The sequence below is a fragment of the Gossypium hirsutum genome, chromosome D13 (assembly GCF_007990345.1).
Source record: "Gossypium hirsutum isolate 1008001.06 chromosome D13, Gossypium_hirsutum_v2.1, whole genome shotgun sequence".
Taxonomy (NCBI): Eukaryota; Viridiplantae; Streptophyta; class Magnoliopsida; order Malvales; family Malvaceae; genus Gossypium; species Gossypium hirsutum.
The window spans coordinates 64730244-64748318 of NC_053449.1; the positions used below are offsets into that span (position 1 = coordinate 64730244).

General features: G+C 30.7%; 1 protein-coding gene and 1 long non-coding RNA gene across 2 annotated transcripts; both read left to right on the top strand.

Moving 5' to 3' along the window:
* Positions 1-2742: 2742 nt before the first annotated feature.
* On the top strand, positions 2743-3384 carry LOC107936034 (uncharacterized). Its single transcript, XR_001694313.2, has 2 exons — positions 2743-2951; positions 3030-3384. It is a non-coding gene; the product is annotated as an uncharacterized lncRNA (long non-coding RNA).
* Positions 3385-7491: 4107 nt separating this feature from the next.
* Positions 7492-14332, top strand: LOC107936023 (glycine-rich cell wall structural protein-like). Its single transcript, XM_041108681.1, has 2 exons — positions 7492-7656; positions 13349-14332. Exons 1-2 carry the CDS (start codon positions 7492-7494, stop codon positions 14330-14332), a joined length of 1149 nt encoding a protein of 382 aa, XP_040964615.1.
* Positions 14333-18075: the final 3743 nt, after the last annotated feature.

The following is an 18075-nucleotide window of genomic DNA, read 5'->3' on the forward strand; positions in this document are numbered from 1 at the left end:
GTGGGGTTCCATCCCATCATCAAATATTAAAATATTATATCGATACAAGTTAATACGTATCCGTATAGATCGATATTGATAGAAACGGATTAAAACGTATTAGTATAACCGATATTGATCAAAATTTACATTGAAACGGAAACTATAATTTATTGTTTCAATTTATTATTGAAATACGTTTCGGTTGGTATAAAATTGACTTTCTCGATAAATTCTCTTTAATATCCATCCACATAAACCCTTCCCTAATCCCTTGTATATATAAGACTTAAGTACTCTTCACAATATCATTAACCCGATCCTTAAATTTCATTCTCTCAACTATAGGGTAAGTAATTTTGATTAAATTTCTAAATAACTTTGATATTTTTTGTTCCAAAGTTTTGATTAATTTGACTTATTGTAGATATAGAATGGGCGAAAAAATGAGGTTTCTGGTTCTTGTTTTGGCAATATCAATGATGGCGGCGAGATCTTGCTCGGCTGCAAATAAGCTGAAGCTCGAAGATGCCGCCATCGTTAATGGCCGTCGGTTGCTTTGACGACAGTTCAGAAAAACACGACTATCCGCCGAGCAGTGTCAACAACTACCATGTCATGCCAAGGAAGGATTTCGGCAAATATGAGAATGGGGGCGATGGACGTGGGTAAAATAATTAATGACATCATAAATAATTATCGATTGTTAATAAATAATACTTTTACTCTATGTTTAATATATTATAAATAATCAGCTTATGTATTGTAGTGTGTTCCTTTGTACGATTGTTTCTGGTTTTAGTGTTTTATATATATATATGTTGTTGTTATGTGTATGAACGATATAACGATAATTTGCATGCATGCATGGCCAGCTCCGTTGCATGAGAAAAGTTATTTTATGGCAAAACTCCATTAAACCCCGCCTTGCAGGGCAGAGCAAAGAAACTGAGAAACTAAAAAAATTTTGGTTTTAATCGATGAATTCGGTTTGGTTCGATCCAAATTTTGTATTTTTAATTTGATTTCGGGTTAGTGTATCACCAAAACTGTACAATTTGATTTGGGTTTGATTTTTCCACATATAACCCGTTTTATCTAAATCAAACCAAATGAAAACAAGTATATATTTAAAGGAATAGTCCTAATATAGAATAGTAAATTAACCATTTCAATTTAAATTTCTATATAGACTATAAAATAATATAAAATATTTAAATTTAAATTTAATTACAAAATATATAAATATTAATATAAAGTATATTTTTAATGTTTTATTAATTTTTGAACAATGAAACAGATTGATGGATAACATCGACTTAACTCGAAAACAAAACTAAGCTTAAAAACTTTTAAAACTTGATTACAATTCGATTCAATTCGTCCCATGAAATTCAAGAAACTTAAATAGATTTCACCACTCCCTTATATATCATATGAATAATTTGAATTCACTAGGCAGCTTAAATAGAATACCCCACTCCCTCGTGTGTGTATATATATATAGAGTTAATTGCACTAGGCATCCATAACTTATGGCCTTAATTCTAAATTGGTCTTTAAACTTCAAAATATTCTAATTACATCCTTAGATTATCAATGTTATATCAATTAGATCCTTTCATTATTAAAACATTTAATTTAACCGTTAAATAACACTTAAAATCTTATGTAGCTAAAATTAAAATGAAAATTCAAAGAGAAATAGAACGTTATTGTATAACATTTAAAAGTAAAAACTGAACAAAAAATAAAGAGTGGAATATAAAACTTATGTCTAAGGTTTGAAAACCTCAAAACTAAAATTTTTATTTTTTTTTAGCTCAATCAATTGATTACAAGCAAAATGGAGTAATAAAAACTCCCAGCTCATGTCTGATCGACAGAGCTGCAAAAAAACAGCAGTACAACCTAACAACAAGCAGACTGCACTAATACAAATCACCAAAAAGCTTTAAAAAAGTAGCGTTTGCCAATGAATTGGCCATACCATTCTTCTGACTATTTGTGACCACAAACTTTATCTCCACCAAATGCCGTAATCCTCCTTCAGTATCCGCAAATAATTTTCTTATCGACCATGGTCGTAAACGTCTATTCAAACTCTACAATCAGTGGAACATTTACCTTCCGCATCAAATCAATAAAAATCTCTGTTGCAACTTTAATAGCCATTACTACCGCTTGCTCTACTCCACATGCACCACATTTACCAGAAAAAAGAGCCGAGACCACTCCCTTTTCGTCCCTCAACACCCCTCCACAACTACTCCAGCCATGTTAAATTTCAACCAACCCGTAGGAGGAGGATCCCAAACACAATCCCTATCCCTCCCCAATTTTCTACCCGACCTGTAATTTAATAGTAAAATTAACTATTTTAATAACAAAGTTACCTAAATATAACAAATGATAATTTAACATCACTAGGCAACTTAAATAGAATACCCCACTCCCTTATATATATAAATATATATATGCTTCATTTACTTTTGCATCGACTGAATAAATCCACTCTTTGGGTGGAACTTCCTAATTATAGCTAATACTAATATTTCTTTCAATTTCATCATTTTCTAACTTTCCAAATCAAAATTTTCATGATATAATACGATGATCCCACTAAACCTTGCCTCATTTGGTGGGGTTCCATCCCATCATCAAATATTAAAATATTATATCGATACAAGTTAATACATATCGGTATAAATCGATATTGATCGAAATGGATCAAATTAAACGTATTGATATAATCGATACCAATCAAAATTTACATCGAAATAGAAACTATAATTTATTGTTTCGATTTACTATCGAAACACGTTTCGGTTGGTATAAAATTGACTTTCTCGATAAATTCTCTTTAATATCGACCCACATACACCCTTCCCTAATCCCTTATATATATAAGACTCAAGTACTCTTCACAATATCATTAGCCTGATCCTTAAATTCATTCTCTCAACTAGAGGGTAAGTAATTTTGATTAAATTTCTAAATAACTTTGATATTTTTTGTTCCAAAGTTTTGATTAATTTGATTTATTGTAGATATAGAATGGGTGAAAAAATGAGGTTTCTGGTTCTTGTTTTGGCAATATCAATGATGGCGGCGAGATATTGCTCGGCTGCGAATAAGCTGAAGCTCGAAGATGCCGCCATCGTTAATGGCCGTCGGTTGCTTGATGACAGTTCAGAAAAATACGACTCTCCGCCGAGCAGTGTCAACAACCACCATTACATTCCAAGGAAGGAATTCGGCAAATATGAGAATGGGGGCGATGGACGTGGGTAAACTAATTAATGGCATCATAAATAATTATCGATTGTTAATAAATAATAATTTTACTCTATGTTTAATATATTATAAATAATCAGCTTATGTATTGTAGTGTGTTCCTTTGTACGATTGTTTCTGGTTTTAGTGTTTTATATATATATATATATGTTGTTGTTATGTGTATGAACGATATAACGATAATTTGCATGCATGCATGGCCAGCTCCATTGCATGAGAAATATTATTTTAAGGCAAAACTCCATTAAACCCCGCCTTGCAGGGCAGAGCAAAGAAACTGAGAAACTAAAAAAATTCGGTTTTAATAGATGAATTCGGTTTGGTTCGATCCAAATTTTGTACTTTTTAATTTGATTTCGGGTTAGTGTTATTACCAAAACTATACAATTTGGTTTGGGTTTGATTTTTTCACATAAAACCCGTTTTATCTAAATTAAACCAAATGAAAACAAATATATATTTATAGGAGTAGTCCTAATAGAATAATAAATTAACCATTTCAATATCTATATATGGATTAATTCATTTACTTTATTATTATTATTATTATTATTATTATTATTATTATTATTAACAACAACAACAACTAGATAAGATCATGCAAAAAGATAAAGTTATGAGAATATTTCATAAAAAAAGCTATAAAAGTGTAGTTTTATATTAGAGTAAGTGAACCATTTCTCAAATATAATAATTGTTATACTATATGTCGATAATGACAATTGGAATGATCGCAAAGTAATAAAAAAAATAAGATCACATAGATTTTATGTGAAAACCCTTATCGGGAAAATCCATGGCAGAGGAGGAGAAATTCACTAATGTTGAAAAAAAACAATACAATAGGTTTTCGACTACATACATTTTAAGGATTAAACAACGCTATTATAATCAATGTCTAATAGAAGAAGTATAGTCCTATATGGATTCAACTTGTGCGCCATGGTACGTTTTATTAGTAACCCTCGGTCCTTCGCCCTTAAAGATTCCCTATTTTGCCTCTCTATTTTGTTTTTTTAACAAGTGATCAGTTGCACATCGAACTTTTCAGGTCAGATCAAACGAGACTCGAGTCACGCAACTCTAACAATAATTATAACTATAAGCATAATTATAATTTTAAGAAAATAGTTTATTCAACTTTATAATATTTTATTTATAAAAGAAACAAATTTTCGCAATTTTTATGTTTGATAATTATGAATTTAATCAATTATATGATATATTGTAATCACTCAGTTATAACTAATTAAACTAACTAAAATAATAACACATAAAAACATTAGGTATACTGATGATTTATGTATTAGCTTAACTTAAAATGACTTTTTAAATAATCTTATTGATGATTATGGTATTAATTTAATTATTTTATTAACTTTGTAAATGTATAAATGAATCTAGAGTATGTATTATGATTGTTGTGAAAAAAAAAGAAATTGCAATATTATATTTTTTTTGAGTCCAATCGAATTTGGTAAAAACTATCAAACTGAACCGCGATTACCGATTTCGGAAATATCAATTTCGGTTTCAAAAGTAGAAAACCGAATGGAGCAGGTCAATTCAATTTTTGTCCAAAAATCAAACCAAATCAAATACACCCCAAATTGCAAGCTTATCTATAATATCCAAGCTATGTATAGCCACATATCTTGGAGATTGATTTTATTTGGATTAAGAAAAATAAATTTCTAATTTCAGTGAGATTGAATTGAACAGGTAAAACCAACCTGAAAGCATATTGTTAAGCTCTTTGAATATTACATTTTTTATGCATTGTAGGGACCAAGTTTTATGTTTTATTTCAATGTATCTATTGGACCACAATTAAATAAAACCTTTGGCCCGTGGATCAGGTGACATATATGATCCCTAGATATTTTTATTCAACCTTTAAAGACAGCTACCTTAATTTCCTACTACAATAGCAGACCCCTCCATCAACTATATTGTTCTTACAAGGTGTCTCTAATACATGCATCAGTATCATCGAAGAGGTGCTGCTGGTGACCGAAAGATCGGAGCCCTAAACGATGGAGGAGCCAGGCTGTTTCCTCGGGGGTAGCACCGGCATTAGGATCATCCAAACATCTACCTCTAAGACAGAGCATTTGAGAACAAAACATGAGACAAGACAATTATGGTAATGAACATAAAAGAAAAAGAATTACGAAATATTTTTGCCATGTTTCTTTGTTTAATGTTACTTAATTATCTTGTTATATCGATCAATTTCCAAAGTGCTGCTATTTATATTTTAAATTAATTGCTGGTGATTGCAAGTTGCAGCTAAACTAATATAGGGTTTGGCAAAAAAATTTATATAGGGTTGGCAAATCTGGCTTTACCCGCCAAGGGTTTTTTATTCTATCTATTTTGTCCCTTCTTTTGCACATAAAGATTGATTTTTTCGAGGTTCGTGACTATTCCTTTCGACAAATCATTTCTAACGTTAGAACTTGTGTGAAATTAAGGTTTGTTGTGCTCTATTCAAGTGATACCATGATTGTATGTAAGAGCCTTATAAACTTCAGGTCGGTGGTTCAAGTCCTCCTTCGCACACAAGTCAAGCTATTTACATAGTTACGCTCACGCCCTATACTAACACTTATCCTGTAAGTCTTGTAGGTACTACCAACCGAAACACTCCCAGCTTTGTGAACTATGCCTTCCGGGTCACAGCTTGCTAGTTCTTGACAGAGACGGGAAACAACCCCTCGCCCCCTGGATAATACCTTTGGTTGTTGAGGAACAAGTCGACTGCCCAATAGATGACACTTCAAAGGCTTCTCCCGATAAAGTCAACCCTCGTTAACAATAAAAGTGTTACCATGGTTGCTTGTAAGTGGGCTATAAACCTCAAGTTAGTGGTTCAAGTCCTCCCTTATGCACAGGTCAGATTATTTACATAATTACTCTCACACCCTATATTAATATCTATCCCGTGAGTCTTGTAGGTACCACCAATTGAAGGGCTTCCGACTTTGTGAACCAAGCCCTCTAGGCAACTGCTCATGACATACTAGCTCTTAACAAAGTATGAGAGATAAAACTTCCATCAAAAGGCAATACCTTCAATTGTTAGGGGATTGGTTGACTACCCTGCAAACAATGTTTCAAAAACTTCTCTTTTAAAATAATTAATTAAGAATTAAATAATTTTTATAATATATATCTATAATAATATTCGTCCCAATTAATAATTTTTATGACGGAAAAAAGCATTAATATTATTATTTGCATCTATAATATAAATAAGTGTACTATTACTTACAAAATATTATTTATTTTAAGTATTATTTACATTAAATATAGTTTTTTTAATTTTTATTAATTTAATAAATAAACGTGTTTATCCACGTGTGGTCCGAAAAACTAGTCTAAAAGAAAAGAGAGGAGTTTGTTAAATTAATTAATGGAAATTAAATTTTAACTACAAACTATTAATTAGTTACCAAAAACTTTAAAACGTTTCCTTGTTAGAGGCAAGGGAACAACTTATAACGTAGGCACTTAGATGGGGACTAAACTGTAATTAATTAATTTATTTTATTAATTATCACTAGAATTTGTTGCACATTTAAAAATATATATTAATGTTGAACCCCTCCCCATGTGATGATTTGATGGTCGGGTGTTCATCGCCTCAGGTGTGGTCTGGGTTCGAATCACATTTGTTGTTCGGGTTTTACACGTTATTGTGATTCACCAAATAAATATATATATTAATATCAATTAAGTTTTAGTTCAATTTATATCTTTGTTGTTACAACAATTAAGAAGACGTGAATTTAAAGGCGTTTAAAGGGTTTTGGGTTATGAATAGTAACAGTAGAAATTGTATCCATATATATTAATTTTTATATTTAAAAATAAATTTTACATTTTGAAAAATAATAATATTTTAAAAAAGTGTAGATAATTTTTTTGTAATGACGAGGGGTTAGGGAATTTAAAACAAAAAAATTTGGGTAATTTTAATTAAGAATTTGATTTTTTCCTAGTTAGTTTTAGAGTAATGGGTAAATTTAAAAATATATAATTTTATAAAAAGCTTAGATGACATAATGATCTCTATATTCTGATTTTTCATATTTTCATAAGTTAATTGATATCATTTAACTCGTGACATTCAACTTAGTCATAGAATTTATATACATATTAATTATTATGGTCCAAAAGTCTTGATGATAAAAAGTTATTTTCAATGCGATGCTTATAGATACCATCCGTAATGGGTTTGCATCAATTAGTAACATTGCAAAAGTCCGGTTAATCCATGAATGGTGTAACAAGGATTGGAAGGTGAAGTTTAAGCATGTCTTACGAGGAAGCAACAATGTAGCTGATTGTTTGGCAAATGCGACAATAGGAAAGGTAAACCACGTAGTTCCCTTCCCAGTTCCACCACTATGTGTTATATGACTGGTTGAAGAGGATGCTCATAATTCCTTATATGAAGGGACCACTGTTTTTATTCATTCCTAGTTACTAGGAGTGTTATTTTTCTCTACAAAAAAAATATTTTAAGTTAGTAGTTTGAGATCATGTAAATGTTTTATCATTATTAAATAAAATAATATTTTTTCTCATTTTATTAAAAAATTATAAATAAAATTTTCAATCATTATATTTATTAGCAAAACTCAAAATATATAAATATTTAGGCCTAACAAAATGAATTGATTAAACTTGCCTAATAATTCATTGCTTTGTATAGTTTGATGAGAAGTAGATCATTAAGTAAAAATTATTGGGTTTTATTTCTTTCCAAAACTATTGAAAATGGAAAATATATATTATTATTTAAGTTTGTGATTGAGCTGATGTCACGAGTCAACTTGACACTAACTCAGGCAATAAAAATACTAAAAGACCACCTACATCAAGTTGTATGTACCTATAACCTATATAATTTTGTTCATATTTTGCACACTCATACGTGTGTAATATAATTATCAGTATTATTTAAGATATTATTTTAATGAGAATAAGCATTTTTAGTGACGACGAAATTGGTCACTGAAAGCAGTGGCGAATCTAAAGGGGGTTGGCATGGGCCCCGACCCCCCTAAAATGTAAAATTATTATTTAATCCCTTAAATTTTTTAAAAAATTTTAAATTAGTAAAAGTAAAATTGTACTTTGACCCTCCTAAAATTATAAAAATTCAATTTGACCCTACTAAAAGATTGTTCTGGCTTCACTCCTGATTGAAAGCATTTTATTTAGTCAAAGAATTCGCTCAAGCCATCACAAATAACATGGTTATCATTTTCAATGGTACTTTCACAAAAATGACACAATTTCTAAAACTTTTTAGTGACCACTTCTTTTACACAAAAAAGATTAATAATGGTGACAATAATATTCGTCACTATAGCATTTTTTGTAACACCCCTTACCCATATTCAATACTGGAATAGGGTACGAGGCATTACCAAAACACATGCACTTGTAAACGTATTTAACCGAGTTATAAAATTTCAACTAAATTAAAACTTTCAAAATAATTAACATGCTTCTATAACTTTTCACAGTATATCCTCAAAATGTTATAATCATAATAATTAGGGCTTACGAGACCCGATACATACTCATGCAATTCAATGCTTCATTTCCATTTCCTTCAATTAGCAATTTCTCATGCTCTTGATTTAGATCATATCACTAGCAATTTCCATTTAATTCACGTACAATTCAATGACATCAAGTTCAACACTAATACGTATTTACCATTTAACTCAATGTTTATTAATTATACCATTCAATAACACATTTATGAAATCCTCAATTTTGCAATGAAAATATCATTTTAGCTTGAATAACAACATCGTCCTGATATAAATACACTACCACTTAACCATTTACTTTAATTCTTTTGGGCCCATTTGTCACTTACCATTCTTAATCAAATTAGGGAACGGTTACGGAAAATTGAGTACTTCACTTTCACCTTGCCATAGTATAACTATGGTCTTACATATGATCACTTATCACTTGTCCCTGATCAGATAAGTGTAGCTAGGCTACCACTTATCACTTTCTCACTTGATCAGATAAGTGTAGCTAAGGCTAACACTTATCACTTTGTCACTTGATCAGATAAGTATAGCACTTATCACTTTTTCACTTGATCAGATAAGTGTAGCTAAAGCTACCACTTATCACTTTGTCTCTTGATCAGATAAGTATAGCCGAAGCTATCATTTATCACTTTTCACTTGTCACTTGATCAGATAAGTGTAGCCGAAGCTATCACTTATCACTTTCCACTTGTCACTTGATCAGATAAGTGTAGCTAAAGCTACCACTTATCACTTTGTCACTTGATCAGAAGTACTCAAATCCGGCGTTCCGCTCAATTTGATCATTTATTCATATATCAGGCTTACCAACATGTGTTAATTCATAAACCATTCATGATATTATTTCATGCCAAATCATATACTGAATATACCATACACACATACTATGAAACTTTATTTTCACACATGCCATGACCAATAATGCACAAATATAAGTATAATTCATATTTCATCTTTTATCAATTAAAATCAAGTATATGACCAATTATACACAAATCATTCATATATTTCCCAATTTTCCTCCTCCTCCTCTCCATTCCACATCCTTAATGTGTATAACACACTTAAACAATATTAGCTATAATTTCACTATTCACTCACATGTATATTCAAAACTGTTTATCCGAGTCAGAGTCACTAAATTATTTTTATCCGGAGCTCCAGAGCTCCAAATTAAGATCCGTTAATTTTCCCTGAAGCTAGACTCACATATATTCATACCATAAAATTTTCAGAATTTTTGGTTCAGCCAAATAGTACAGTTTATTCTTTAAAATTTCCCCTGTTTCGCTGTCTGATAGTTCCGACCACTCTTCACTAAAAATTAATTATCTCATTGTAAAAAATTCAGATGATGTTTTCGTTTGTTTTTTCTAAAAATAGACTCATTAAGAATTCTAACCATATAAATTATAACTCATAATAATTTTTTTACGATTTTTAATGATTTTCCAAAGTCAGAACAGGGGAACCCGAATTCATTCTGACCTTGTCTCACAAAATCTATTATATCTCATGATTTACAATTCCATTGCTCACACCATTTCTTTTATAAGAAACTAGACTCAATAAGCTTTAGTTTCATATTTTATTCATCCTCTAATTCAATCTCTACAATTTTTGGTGATTTTTAAAAGTTACACTACTGCTGCTGTCAAAAACTGCTTTAGTGCAAAATGTTGATTTCCATTTTGCCCCAAATTTCACAGTTTATACAATTCGGTCCTTTCTCAATTAACCCCTCAATTAATCTAAATTTCTCAATTAATACTTTACCTAGACATTATAAGTTGTTACTAAACTATTGAAATTCAGAATTTCCACATATAACTCTAACTTCAAACTCTTTTACTATTAGGTCCCAAACATTCACTTTCTATTTAATTCTTTCAATAAAATCAGCATATGAACAATTTAAAGCTCTAATTTCATGATAAATCATCATATAATTCCATCACATTTTCATATCAACTTTCAAATTCTTTCATAAAATCAAAAACTAATGAATTTAACAAGTGGGCCTAGTTGTAAAAGTCATAAAAATACAAAAAGTTTAAGAAATAGTCAAGAATTGAACTTACTTGTAATAAAAATATGAAGAACCAGCTTGAAGAAGCCCTTACATGGTGTTTTAGCTGACGAGAATTCAGAAAAATGAAGAGAAATCTAGATAATTCCACTTGGGTCCTAACTTTATTAAGCAAATTTTGCAATATTCCAATTTTGCCCTTAATTCTTCTCACTTTCTTGCTGATTTCATGCCTTTGCCGTCCAGCCCAAATAGACCTTGGGTCTATTTTCCTTTTAAGCCCTCTTCCTTTTATCATTTAAGCTATTTAATCATTTCCCAAAATTTTGCATTTGTTACAATTTAGTCCTTTTTGTTCAATTAATTATCGGAACTTTAAAATTTCTTAACGAAACTTTAATACTAACTTTTTAACACTCCATAAATATTTATAAAAATATTTATGGCTCGGTTTAAAATCCCCGAGGTCTTGATACCTCATTTCGATTCTAATTATTTTAATATTTATTTCTAGTGCACTATTCACTATTTCAAAAATTTTCCTAACTTCACATTTAACTTATACTTACTAAATTAATAATATTTTCTACCCATTTGTCGAATTTAGTGATCTTGAATCACCGTTCCGACACCTCTGAAAATTCAGGCCATTACATTTTTTTTTCTCGTCGGATTTGTGGTCCCGAAACCACTGTTCTGACTAGGCCTAAAATCGGGCTATTACATTTTTCTTATTATGTCACAATCAATATTATCTTCTAGCGATGCATATATTGTCACTAAAAAACTTTCAATATATGTTATAATAATTACAACTATAATATTCAAACTAAATAACATAAAAGGATGTTTGGGTTCGATCTCAAGTAGCCTCATACATAATTATATATAAAAAAAACCATAAAAGGATGTGCAAAATTAATTTCCAAATATTTCATATGTATTAGCATGACATGGCATCAAGAAGTGCAACAAATATTAATAGTTGACTTGCTTTAACAAGCCACTGTTAAAATATATTAGCATGCTCCTATTTTCGTTACCTAACTCTAAAATTTTTCGACTTTGTTACTAACATCAACGAGATTTGGTATTTTAGTCATTCCTTTGATAATGATTTAATTAATTAAAACACGTATTTAACGCTTAAATTTGACTAAATTGAAAATTTTTAGAGTTGGGTGACCAAAATAGAAATATACTAATAGTCGAGTGACTACCGATATAGTTTACCCAAAGTAATATCGTCACATGCATGGGACGCAAATGATAGTTTGTGGTTATTGGTGTGGAAATTCAAAGGGCCCCAAAGGGTTAGGCAATTTTATCATTAGTGACTAAAGCGTTATCTAAAGAAATGAATAGTCACCTGGTGTATAGAGGAATACAAGAGTTGATCCGTTATGCGATTGCCATGATGCGACAGTTATTTGGTCGAAGCTTGTACCATCCCAACTTCAACAAAAGGTTCTTTTCTATTGCCTTTATTCCTTAACTAAATAGCAAAATTAAAAATGTGCTAAACATTCTAACTGATGGTGTGAAATGGGGTAATTTGTTTGGGATGACATGTTGGAATATGCGGAAAACAAAATTGGTTTGTCTTTAGGTAGGTAGATTACTCTTTGGAGAGTGTCATTCTTAAAGCTTGAGCTCGACTAGGCATTGGTCTACTACAGAAGAGTTAGGGGTTCATGGCTTGAATAAAGATTAATAGATGGAGCCCTAAACACTACCACCATAAAGGCGTTAGTTGAAGATGTTAAGAGATGCACAAGGAGCATTGGCATTAGTATGGTTGTACAAGTAGAACTTTGGGCAATACTCATTCTACGAAAAGTTTAGAATTTTGTCTTATGGTTGATGCATCCACCATGGCTAATGAATCGGGTTTGTAATTTGGATCCTTGGTTTATTTTATGGCATGCTTAAGTTTGTGTTATGGTGTCTTTTAAGTTTTTGGATGTCTATCTTTATTTTGGCATAGGAAAAAAAAGTCTTGAGAACAAGGATCCATGCAAGTATTTTTTTTTATTTGTTAGTTGCCATATATTTTTATTTTTCAAAACTTAATTTTTATTTTTTTAAGCTAATACTTTTTTAGTATTTCCCATTTTCCAAACTTTATTCTCTAAAACCAAACACATTGTAATATTGTGATAGGATAAATACTACTTCATTATATAAATATAAATTTAAAAAGACATAAAACTCATTTACTTATTATTAGTATGTAGAAGCTTACATATGAGATTGTTACATAAGCTAGAAACTCAAATTCCATTGTCCAAATCTTACGTAGAGGTTTCCTTAAAACTATTTTAAGCATATTTAAGGATCTGTATTAATGCCATGAATACATCATGGTCTTTATTGCTGTGAACTTTAGATAGCGCGAAACCTTATTAGGTTATAGATCAAGTGACACTCATGAAGTGATTATCATCTTTAGCTAGTTTTAGCACTTCGTGGTGGTCTCTTAGGTGACGGAGGTGGAGGTGGTGGTCTCTTAGGTGACGGAGGTGGAGGTGGTGGTCTCCTAGGTGACGGGGGTGGAGGTGGTGGTCTCCTAGGTGACGGGGGTGGAGGTGGTGGTCTCTTAGGTGACGGAGGTGGAGGTGGTGGTCTCTTAGGTGACGGGGGTGGAGGTGGTGGTCTCCTTGGTGACGAAGGTGGAGGTGGTAGTCTCTTAGGTGACGGAGGTGGAGGTGGAGGTGGTGGTCTCTTAGGTGACGGAGGTGGAGGTGGTGGTCTCTTAGGTGACGGGGGTGGAGGTGGTGGTCTCTTAGGTGACGGGGGTGGAGGTGGTGGTCTCCTTGGTGACGAAGGTGGAGGTGGTGGTCTCTTAGGTGACGGAGGTGGAGGTGGTGGTCTCTTAGGTGACGGAGGTGGAGGTGGTGGTCTCCTAGGTGACGGAGGTGGAGGTGGAGGTGGTGGTCTCCTTGGTGACGGAGGTGGAGGTGATGGTCTCTTAGGTGACGGAGGTGGAGGTGGTGGTGATCCCCGTGGTGGTGGAGGTGGTGGTGTCTTTGGTGACGGAGGTGGGGGTGGTGGTCCCCTAGGTGACGGAGGTGGAGGTGGTGGTGTCCTTGGTGACGGAGGTGGAGGTGGTGGTTCCCGTGGTGACAGAGGTGGAGGTGGTGGTTCCCGTGGTGACAGAGGTGGAGGTGGTGGTCCCCTAGGTGACGGAGGTGGAGGTGGTGGTTCCCGTGGTGACAGAGGTGGAGGTGGTGGTCCCCTAGGTGACGGAGGTGGAGGTGGTGGTGATCCACGTGGTGATGGAGGTGGTGGTGTCCTTGGTGATGGAGGTGGAGGTGGTGGTCCCCTTGGTGACGGATGTAGAGGTGGTGGTGGTGGAGGTCTTCTTATCAAAGTACATAATTTGATTCTAGCGTCAGGTTTATCAACACATTGTCCATTTAAACAAAAGAGTTGACCACTGCATTCCTACTGCGTTTGACATGGCTTATAGCAATCAACGAGAGCATTAGTAGGTAATGAAGAAAATATGATTGATAACAAAGCAACAAGAATGCTAAACACCAATGCTTTTGCCATGGTGAAAATATAAGTTTATACCATCTAGATTGTTAATGGTATGCATCACACAATAACTTATGCTGCTATTTATAGACAACATCTCTCCATTAACTTAATTCACTTACCATTCAACTTCTTTTTCCTTTAAAATATAATTTATCATTAAAGTATAAATTTAATAAAACTAAATGACATGATTAATAATACAATTCATAAAATATTAATAAAAAAATTTATGTCAAGAGTCAACTTTTCTTAATAAAATTTTATTCAAATACCATTAATTTCATTTTTTTTATTATGACTTTTATGTATTTTTTAAATTGAGTTTATGTAATTTTATGTTTTATTTCGGGTACAATTTTAATGTATTTTAGTTCGTTTCGATCATTACTAATATATGTATTGGCTCATATTAGTCAATACAAAATTTTAATATTTGAAATCGAGTTTAAATATTTTTGTTAAGTGTTTTATTTTTTATAATTAAATTTAAAAATAAATTTTAATAATTTAATCAAACTTAATTAATATGTATCAATATTAGAATAAAAACAACTCATCTATTAATACGATGCTAACTATCTTATTTTTTACGCTAATTCAATTAGCTAAATTATATACGATTAGATTATGACTCACCCACAAGAAACAATTAATTGGAGTTGTTTTCACTTTAAAGTTACGTTTGTTTCAATGAAAATAGTTTTTGAAAAATGAAATGATTTTTTGAAAAAAAAAATGTTTACTTTTATTGACTTGTAAGTTGTTTTCCATTGATCAGATTTTTTTTCCATGAAACTCTACGAGTAGGATTAGAATGATGGCAATTGAATGTAAGGGTATAGTAAAAAACTAAAGAGATATCAATATATAAAATAAATGGGACACAGAATTTTTTTAACTCTGCTTATAGAGTTAAATCGAACCAATGATTTTATTGGCTACAATACTCTTATGCCTCGTTTGGTTACTAGCGTAATAACATAAGGAAAAAACTTATTTATTATATTGGTATTTCAATAATTAGACATAAAATAAAGAATAATTGGTACAGATTTAAAATTGGAATTAGAAAAAATGAGTATAAACTATTATAAGAAATAAGATCTTTTCAAAATAAACGAAATTTTTTTCTTCTATCAAACGTAGCATTATTGAGTTAGGTATCATGAGTCAAAAATGATAGGTTCTTATTATATCTACTCTTTTTTTTATAATGTCTAAAACTATCTATAGTCCCCTCTTTAATCCTTAAATAAGAGAATAATGCACTTCAGCGCAGTCGAACCCACATCCTCCTACATTGACAACAATGTTGATACCAATTAAGCTAAGACTCAATCTTTGATTAAGTTAATGTTACGAGTCAATTGAACATTAGTTTAATTGAGAAATTATTAATTTTTTTACAAAGTTATATTATTATAAAAGTATTTTATCTTTTTAAAATATTTTCTATAAAATCAATAAAATAACACAATCATAATATTTCAACCTTAGACATTGTGAATTAAAACCATTAACTTTACTCTTTTAATCAAAATTTTATTTAATTTTTGTATAATTTTTTTTCATAAAATTTTATATAAATATATTTATATATATAATTTTGAAAAAAAAATTTATAGTTTTTAGTTGACATTAATAATATGGGTTGGGCTTAAATCAATTTAAGACCTTTTTAAATTTTATAAAGCCTCAAATTAAAGGCTTTGTAGGTCCATGCATAGTTAGGTTTTGAGTTGGGCGGACATTAACAACGATTAATTGAAGCACATAACTCGAACGTATGCATGCAAAATTACGGCTATAATGATAGAATTTAATTTTTAATATTTATATTTTTATTAATTTCATCTTTAATTTTTTAAGCTAAATTCAGTCATTTGTATTTTAGTCAGTATATTTTAATTTTTTTAAAAAATTAATGATCAAATCTGACTCTTTTTAAAAAATTTAAAAATCAAATTTAATTCAAAAAAATTAAATTGGTAAAAAATATAAACCTTAAAGATTAAATTTATCGTTATTTCCAAATAAATTCGTGAATTAATAAATTTAAATGAACATTTAAATTTTAAATGAGAAAATGCCGAAACTAGAAAATTTTAAAACATACCAAATTAGGCCTATTACATTTGAACATACGTGTCATAGTACATTTGCCTAACTTGCATTAACCAGAATCCATAAAAGCCCATTCATTCATTTATTATTATTATTATTAGGATTGAATCTCAAAATATAATGAGTTTTGATTTTGTATAATTTTATATATGATATATTAATTTAAGTTAATTTTCACAAATTATCAATACAAAATTTTCGATATAGCACCATTTTGAGTATTTATATTGCAATAATACAAATAACTATATATATATCTAATATAAAATAAATTGATGTATATATTTCTTTGAATGTGTATAATTGAATCAAAATTAAAATTTCATATATTTGTACCACAACCAAAGTTCCATGCATATAATTACATAAAATCAAAGTTTATGTATTAAAATGCATATAGAATCAAAGTTCATGTGTAGTTTTGTGTTTTATTACTTATTATTGACTTAAAATGCCTGATCGAGCTAGTTTCCTAAATTAACTGTCACCAATTTATTAGGAAAACATTCAAAAATATTCTTTCATTTAAAAAGTAACAAATATTATTACGAGAGGATGCCTCTAACAGTTGGAGGAATGGATGATAGAAAGCTCAAGCCTTAAAGAAATATATTTATATTTGGTTGGTTTGTTTATTGTTTATAAATAAAAATTTAGTTGTTTGTTATCACCTTGATTTGATGTTGGTGAAAATTTTTAACGAATTCCAACACACACGAACAAAAAAATAAAAAATCAAAACAAACAAAATTATGAATAAAAATTTGTTTATTTAAGTTTGGTTTAATTTGGGTAGGAAAAACATAACTATATTAGTAATCACTTAAATATTAGTAAATTAGTTTTTTATTATGAAAAATTATAAAATAATTACTCAATTATTTAATTTTGTTTTGTAGTCACCAGCCAGTTAGCGACAGCAATTTCTAAAATTGACATAATAACAATTTTAATATTTAATATTTATATATTATATCAATTTAATCTTAATTTTAAAAATAAAATAATATGGAAGCTCAAATCCCACAGTATTTTCGTTTGTACAAATGAAATCCCGACATTTCTACTACACTCTCCTACATAAAAAGCTTAGAAAAAGTTTATAGGTTGCGGGTTAAAAAAAAAAATTTAAGGGTTTAATTTCACCAGCTTCACACCACCTTCATCCTAACCCAAACATTTTATGATTCAAATTCAGTTTCTGGCAGCTAGTCATTGCCTCTACATGTTTTCCGGTAAGTTTTAGCTCCTTTTGCCATTCACTATCACTGTGATTTTTGCTGAGTGTTTCATCTTCATGTCGTCGTCTTCCTCAGTTCCTCTATTTACCTGTACCTGGCAAAATAAAATAAAATTCTGGGTAAGAGAGCTTCGTCCATTCATCCTTTTAAACTTCTTCTGTTCTTCTACAAAAATTCCTTCTCTGTCTCTATTCTTCTCTGCTATTTTCAGGACACCATTGATTTCATTTTGGCTCGCATCAGTTCTTTTGGCGGAAAGGAAACTAAT